Below are 8,248 nucleotides of genomic sequence, written 5' to 3'. Positions count from 1 at the left end.
TAGGTCAGACGTTCAGGTTACCAAGGCTCTTTTCCCCGAAGCGGTTTGAAAGATTTAGACATGAGACAGCACAGCACACACAACAGTAACGCGCACGGGTTAAGTCAGCATTCTTTTCTAGCTAAGTGAACTCCTTAATTATCTGAATGACCTGAACATAAAAATAAAACAGACGATCTCACTCATGATTTCAGGCTAAAAGAATCTTCATCATTTCTTGATCAAAGGAACAGAAATACTAATTTAATATTCCACAACATTAGTATAAATAGACTTTATTGAAGTCAGTACCGCAGTACTGAAGCTGAAGATTGTGTCTACATAAGCACAAGTTGTAACATTTCACAACTTCTAAAAGGAATGTCAACAATTACAACGATCATGCATACCATGGTCGATAATCACATTTTAGAAGCATTTTCAACCATTTCTAAAGAAATGCTTGCAACATTGTTATATATATATATATATAGAACTACTTTCAATAAACTGCAAAACATTGATCAGCTTTTCCAGTATGAGCTACAGTATGAACACAAAAAGGGAGGCATAAATGTTTAATTTATGAAATCAGAATGGAATATTTACTGTAAAGAAAAAAATTAAAAAGCTTTCAAATAAAGGCCATTATTGAACCAAAGCAAAGAGCACAACTTGGAACTTAGAGAGTTCGTTTCATTGTTTAAAGCTGTCCTCTGAGCAAATTCAGTTGAAATAATAGATTCAGTACTGTGAGTATTCCTTGGACTGAAGTTTGGCAATGATGCGGTCCAACTGTCTCTTTGCTTCACACTGTGGGAAATTGCTCATGTCATAATATTGAGGGGCAATTTTCACCAACCTGCCAAAGAAAGAAAGTTTTGTCACTTAGGCACAGAACTCAACATCATGCAGGCGATAGCTCTGGCCCAATTAGTAGATACTTATGCTAATCAGACAATCAATCTATTTAATAATGCCTAGAAATATGGAAATCTATTTCCTGTATTTAAAAAAAGCTACTGAAAATACACACAGGACTGCTTCAAAATAAAAGGCATGTCTTCCTTCAGAAGTAGAGATGGGCACGAACTGCAAGATGAACTAAAGTTCGTCACAAACTGGGCTGGTTCATGGAAGCCCATTTTCCATGAACTTCCATGAACTGGTCTGCCAGTTCCGTTTGGTTCATGTAAAAGCCCAATACGCCTTTCCGTGCTGCTGTAATTTGGCATGGAAAGGGGCATTTAACTCCCCTGATCAGCTGCTTGTCAAGGAGATCCCCGACAAGCTGATCCAAGCCTGCAGTGTTGAAATGCCCCTTTCCATGCCGCTGCGAAGCAGCACAGAAAGGGGCATTTAAACCACAAGATCAGCTGCTTGGTGGGGATCTCCCCGCCAAGCTGTTGATCTAAGCCAGTGGGATGAAATGCCCCTTTCCATGCCACTTCGCAGCAGCATAGAAAGGGGTATTTAAACCCTATGACCCACGTACCGGTTCGTGAACTGGGGCACGTTTGTGGTTCGTGAAACGGGACGAACCACATGGTTCGTTTTTTCCCCAGTTCGTGCCCACCTCTATTCACAAGTATTATATATATTTGTTATTCTGAAAGTTACAAAGCTACAAAATAAATGGCTTTTTCAAAGGATCAAAACAGAACTCTTGCAATAATTACTAATGGCTGTCAAGAGGGACTACTGAATCCTGTATATAGGAAGTTAAGAAAAAAGGAGAGGAACGACCAAAAGTGGGACCATTAAAAATATTCTGTTGGGATTCCTGGGACCTTCATGGACAAATGTCATGGGATGAGTGTCATAGGAAGGATGTCAACTGGGTGGGACTGAGTGAAAGAGCTGGTTGGATCCAACTCTTAGAAAGGTCAAGACTTTCAGCTGGGATAGCATGTTGCAACTTTCCTAAATCTATTTCCTTTTCCAAAAAATTTTGTCTTAACACTTCCCAGATAATATTTACAAATGAAGAGAACTGTGATTCTCGAAAGCTTATGCTACAATAAAATTGGTTAGTCTTAAAGGTGCTACTGGACTCTTTTTGATTTTGCTACTACAGACTAACACAGCTAACTCCTCTGGATCTATGACAGGTATAAATATGTAATTTTTAGTTATGTTGGTGAAGGCATGTTGGCTTGGATCTTCTCTAGTATGAGTGGAGTTGATGCTCACAGAAGCAGAAATATAAAATTTACAGAAATTTGGAAGGCGGGGGAAGAGGGGAGTCATTTTTTCCCCAACACGCCCCCCCCCCAAATTAATTTCAGGGAAAATTGTAATCTATGCAGTATTTACTCCCATCAAACCTAAACTTATTTTACCGATTTAACAACAGAAAATGCATCAGGTATAACTCTACATATAAAGTTGTACTATATTAATCTTAGTTTTCTATAATAAAAATTGCAAATATGCCCAATAGTTGAGAGGGTTAGAAACTACTGCATTCTATGCTACTTTAGCATAAGCATCTTAAGTTTTTCCACCTGGAAAAATAAAAATTGAAGGAAGAAAACGAATTCTGTAGTAAACAAAGAAAAGGTATTATTTGGGCAGAAACTCTCTCATACAATCACAAAATGTAGGACTACCAGCACATTTGAAATTCAAGTTGTTTATAACATTGAAAACACCAAACTCTTTAATAATTATCATTAAACACATTATAGTATATTGTTGCCAAAATTACTCACATTTAACCAATTGAATATATTCTTGAAATTATGTTGTACATATCTACAGAACACACAGGAATTATCATTAGCTAACGCTGTAGATTGTCCTATATAAAAAACCTCATACTACATATTTTGAATAAAACTTTGCCTTAAAAAAATCCACTCATTTCAAAAGGGGAAAAAAACATAAGATGCTACCCAAAATTTCTTAAGCTGGAAAACTGAAAAAAGTCCTCAGGCATTTTCATTTTACACATTTTGAAAAAGAAATACCTCCCATAACCAGCATTTCCCTTATTTCAGGAAATAAAATAGTTCACAGACTCCCGCCCCATTTCCCCAAAAATTCCCACTAGGAAAAATGAAAAAGTCCTCAGGACCCCCCCCCCCATTTTTCCATGCCTTCACATCTCCACACAAGTGAATTTTTCTATCTCCCTCCTCTCAGCTAACTGTGCCCTCTGAGGCCAATGGACCCCACCCCAAATAATATAGGAGCATAAAGAACTAGTGAAAACTAGATAGGAAAACTTGTGAAGTCTTTTGCCAGCAGAAAATATAGTTAGGATCACATTGCCAATACAGGTTTTAAGCAACTGCTTACCATTCTGGCTTGATATCTGTACAAGTGCGTATGTAGTTCTTTGTGGTAAGAACAAATTCGTTGTAAAGCACCCATTCAGGTTTGTGATCAAGAACGGTGGAAGGATGCAACTGCACTACCTGGTTGTCTTTCACTGTTAGATAGTGTCCTGTCCGTTCCAAATGGGCCACCTATATTAAAAGACATTGGAAACAATCCTCTAAACTTAAGTGACATTCAAGGACACTGCCAGTTACATTTCTAACAGGATACCCAGAGGACTTCCCCCACAACAGCTTTCACAATAAAGGAAACATTAAGAAGGGAAATCAAATTAAGGGAAAAGAGTAAAACCTCAAAAGAGATGCACTATTTTCCACATCAGCTGGAAGGGCTAGTACCGCTTCCTAGAACCAGGACTCTTGCATGCACAGGCCTCGTCATTCCTTTCACAGGAGGATGCAGGTGCATGCATGTGCAGTAATGTGTACACAGTTCCACTTCCTCTAGTGAAATAAAGGAACCCCTGAGGACTGAGCTGCTCCTTGGAGACAGAAAAGCTCTGAATTTGGGACAATTCCAAATCTCAATCAGTAAAAGGCCCATAAAAGCCGTTAGTCTCGAAGAAAGCAAAGTGCTCAGGAGGGTTTTTATTTTTCACAATGCATTTTTAATAAAATGAGGTTTTAGAATTTCAAATAATTATTCACCATCCAGGTTTTATGCCTGATCTCTGCTGGGGAAAAACACATAGCAACAATTATAGAAACAGACTGGTAAAAGACAGGAGTTACTTAGGCAAAAGCCTCAAGAGATTTATGTGCACCGAGATATAGAGAAATCATACTGAAGGGGAGTAACAAAGTTTTTAAATTTGTTTAATTTTTATAAATGTCTTAAAGTGGAATGGAAAATTTGCATCTTACTAAATTTTTTGCTGATAAAGATTTATGCCAAAAGTCGTGATACGTCCCCAGACAAGAGATTACTCTTAATCTCAGTGGTAATATCGAAGTCTAGGTCTAGGCTGGGATTCAAAGGTCAGCCACAGGGTATTCCAAGGCCCATGGCAGGTCCTGGAGCCCACTGAAAAGTCACATCTGAAGACTGGGGTACCCTCTAGAAGGGCAAGTGGGATTGCAGTCCAAAGGGCAACACTACCCAACACTCTTCACAGTCAGTGAAGCATCTTAAGAGGCAAGATGTTCTGGGGATCCCGAGGAAATATAGACTATTTACAATGTATAGGGGAGGAAGGATATTCCATGGATAGACACAGGGAGAGCGCAGCTTAATTCCTTGTTCACTATTCCCTGCACAGCTCTGGTCACATTATTCAGGGTCAATTCTCAGAGCACTGGTTGAGGACTGCATATACACCTTGCAGCATTCAACTGACTGTGCCCCTCCTCCCTTAAAAACCTGCTGTTACCTGGGCACAGGCACACAATTTCTGCAAATCACCAATGATCAGAGTACATATATCAGAGCCGAGTAATACACTGATTTTGATCCTGTTGAAGGGCACAGGACTGGAGACTTGCCTGCATTTATGAGCACACATACCTGCATGAAGTAACCAGTAACCAACGCTTTCCTGATATTGATATAATAGTCTCTGCTCGTGAAGTCTGTACTTCTACGTGGCAAATTAAATCTATCCATGATTCGTGACAGCTGTTGGCGCACATTGTCTGCAGACATCAGGGACCTGTAGTTGATGAAGTTGTCATAGCACCACTGAACCGATTCATGATCTGCAATGTTTAAAAAAAGGAATGAATCATCTAAAAACGAGCATTTTACCAAATTAAAAACAAATACACAAACCACATCAGTGGAACAGTCAGTCCAATGAAGCAATTAAACTACCAAATTACATTTAAAAAAATTCAAACTGTAACCCTAGCACCCTCCTGCTGCTCTCGTATTAGGTTAATTGGGCTATACAGTCTTCAAATCAGGCTACATGGATGATGGTAGCTAGAAAACGCAATGGTTTGTATTTGAAGCAATAAATGTAGAAGAATTAAACCCTAATTGTTCAGTTATTTTTTAAAAAATAACAATTAAAGGAAGCCAGGACACTAAGAGAGCTCATGGGAGAAAGAAGTCAACCATTATAAAGGAATTATTGGCTGGTATACACAATGCTATTCATTGCCTAGCCACACGGTAGAGCATCATGTTTAGGAAATGGGGGCTCAAATCACCATCCACCCAGGAAATTTGTTGAGTGACCCCGGGCCACTGACTCAGCCAATCCTAATCTACCCTTCATATGGAGAACAATCCTAAATAAATCTACTTGAAAATAAATCGTGTTATTTAGTGGAGCTTACTCCCAGCAAAGTTACATGAGGAATACAGCCAGACTGCTTGGGTGAGAAAAACTAAGGAAGAAATGTCTCAATGAGATCCTTGGAAGACAGGCAGAAAAAATGTTTAAGAGAAAGAATGGATCTGACAGAAAATATGATTTATTTACAATGTTTAATGAGGTTACGATCCCTCAACAAGCGCAGTGCATAGACCAAGAAAAGGACTGGGGCTGTGCTATTCTGCCACAAAGGACTATTGCATATGAAGATTTTGGGTTCGATCTTGAGCAAACTTTCTGCTTGAACTAGAGCTCTTACAGAAGCAGAAATGCAAGAAAGAAACAGTAGCTTTGTGCTAACTCAAACTTACTGTATCACCAGCTGTGTTTCAAGTGCACTAAGTATGTTTATACTCCCATATAACAAGAACCTATAGATACGGAGCCAAATGTGCACATGTCTGAGCTGTGTAATCTTTAAAATAAGGTCTTATGCTGGGCATGGTGTTGGCTTCAGGGGCGTGGCGCCGGCTTCAGAGAAGATGGACACCTGAGAGCTGAGCTCCATCCCACCCCGCTCCAAAATCCTCAAAATCCCCATCTTATTAAACTAAAAATTGCTCCCAGATATGGGGAAACACAGCGAGAATATCAAGAAGCAAAACAGCACAGTTGCAAAACATCTGCAAGACTTCTTCCCTGCAACTCAAGCCTGGATACCAGAGCCAGCAATCGCAAGCGACGCAAGAACAATGGTGCCGATGGGAAACGCGGCAGGAACCTCACTGAATATCCCTCCTGACTCAGAACTTGCTGCCCTGTTTGCAAACATGGAACTTAGTAACTTAAACAAAATGGCAAATCTTATAAAGCCACTTTTTGACCAGATTGCAGATCTCCAAACTAAACGTTATTCAAAAAACTGACTGCGCGTTAGATATCTCTAGCTCTTTGCAAAATGAAATTCACACTTTGCAAAAGGAGAAAGAGGAAATGCATGAAAGAGTTCTAAACCTGGAAGTAATAACGCGCCAGCAGAATCTTAAATTTAAGGGGGTTAATGAGGAATTAACAGCAAAACAAGATTTATCTTTGCTCCCAGCCAACTGGCTTGCTAGTCTTTTGCATGCAGGTAAAAACATCACTCCAGCAATTTCCAACGCTTACCGTGTTGGTCATCTATAAACAAACAGAAAATCTCCAAGGGACAGATTGTTTCCAGATTGGGAAACAAGAAAAAGAATTCTGGAAATTGCTAGGAAACAAAAAACGCTCCAATATAACGGATCCCAGATTCAAATCTTTACAGATCTACCAAAAGAAATACTAAATAGGAGAAGAGTTCTCAAACCGACTACTGAGGTACTATGTGATGCAGAAATCGAATATAAATGGATCAACTACTCCAAACTTTATGTCCAACTTAAGGACAAATACCTTTATGCAACAGATCAAGAATCAGGACAAGCCTTACTGCAGAATCTGGACATTTCTCCTACAGATCCATCAAAGTCTACACAAAAGAGAAAACTCATTTAACCACCCACTCCTCACAAAGGAAGCAAAATCCCAGTTCGAAACAAATGAGTAACAATAATGGAAAACATTCCAGAAGTCAAGAAATTCTGCTTTCCCTCCCCTGTCTTTCCTTAAAAGTTGAAAAACAGAGGAAGGGGGGAACGATCAGAATTCAGAGATCATAAATTAAAACAAAGTTAATAATTTGTGTTACCTTGCAGTACTGAGGTTTTGAGAGGGTGGGGGGAGTCAGTTTTTCTCTTTGCTCCCACTAATGACAGCCCCTAGACTTTGTACATTTGTACAAAGACTCTCAGGAGACTACTCCCTACAGTGTCTATCAGGGGCTGTACAGCTATCATATTATCACGTTTAGCATTTTGTTTATAAATCACTCATAGTGAACATTTAACTTGAGTTTAATAGTTTTTGTAAGGGGGAAAGAGGGAATATTTATAATCTTATTAATGCTATATAGTTTTTCTATGTTGCAGGGGGGTAGGGAGTTATAACTTTAACTTTTCCTCACCCCCCCCCCATTTCTAAGGTTTATATATTAGTATAGATTAGGAATGTACGCTTTGGGTTACCCGAATTGGACCCGATCCGTAAAGATTTGGGATTTTGGAATCGGGACCAGCATGCTGGTCCCAATTTAGAAATCCCAAATCAAAGCTTTCCGAAGCATTTGTAATGCTTCAGAAAGCTTCAGGGCTGAGTTTAAATGGCCCCTGCTGCTTACAAGCGGCAGGGCCCTTTAAACAGCCCCCCAACCCCACTTACCTTGGCTCTGCCGCTGGTGGTGGAGGTGGCATCGGCGGCAGCAGTGGCTCTGGCCCTCTCCGCCACCCTGTGGGGCTGCAGGACGGCGGAGAAAGCCCTTCCTGTCCCTTCAATGGCCGCCACAGTGGCCATGAGGGGCAGGAAGTGCTGGAGGAGACAGCTCCGGCCTTCCCCACTGCCCTGCAAGCCAAGAGGAGGTGGTGCAGTGGCAGAGGAGCCGGCTCCGGGCCATCCCAGCCTTACACGGGCCACGGCAGCAGCAGACGCGGTGGCTCCAGGCCATCCCGGCCTCGCATGTGCTGCTACTGCTGCTGCTGCAGCATCCTGCCGCCCAGCTCATCACCCTCCCCTCCTCCCTGCCGGCCA

General features: G+C 40.7%; 1 protein-coding gene across 1 annotated transcript in view; it reads right to left on the bottom strand.

Moving 5' to 3' along the window:
* Positions 1-259: 259 nt before the first annotated feature.
* Positions 260-8,248, bottom strand: part of DHX15 (DEAH-box helicase 15) — a 57,607-nt gene continuing 49,618 nt past the window's right edge. The window contains exons 12-14 of the mRNA XM_054998819.1: positions 4,828-5,018; positions 3,283-3,452; positions 260-841 (exon numbers count right to left, since the gene is read on the bottom strand). Coding sequence (XP_054854794.1) covers positions 724-841; positions 3,283-3,452; positions 4,828-5,018 — 479 coding nt within the window. The 3' untranslated portion in view covers positions 260-723. The remainder of the gene's footprint in view (positions 842-3,282; positions 3,453-4,827; positions 5,019-8,248) is intronic.

Source organism: Eublepharis macularius, chromosome 15, assembly GCF_028583425.1.
Source record: "Eublepharis macularius isolate TG4126 chromosome 15, MPM_Emac_v1.0, whole genome shotgun sequence".
In the NCBI taxonomy this organism is placed as follows: Eukaryota; Metazoa; Chordata; class Lepidosauria; order Squamata; family Eublepharidae; genus Eublepharis; species Eublepharis macularius.
This window is presented reverse-complemented; position numbering and strand designations above follow the sequence as displayed.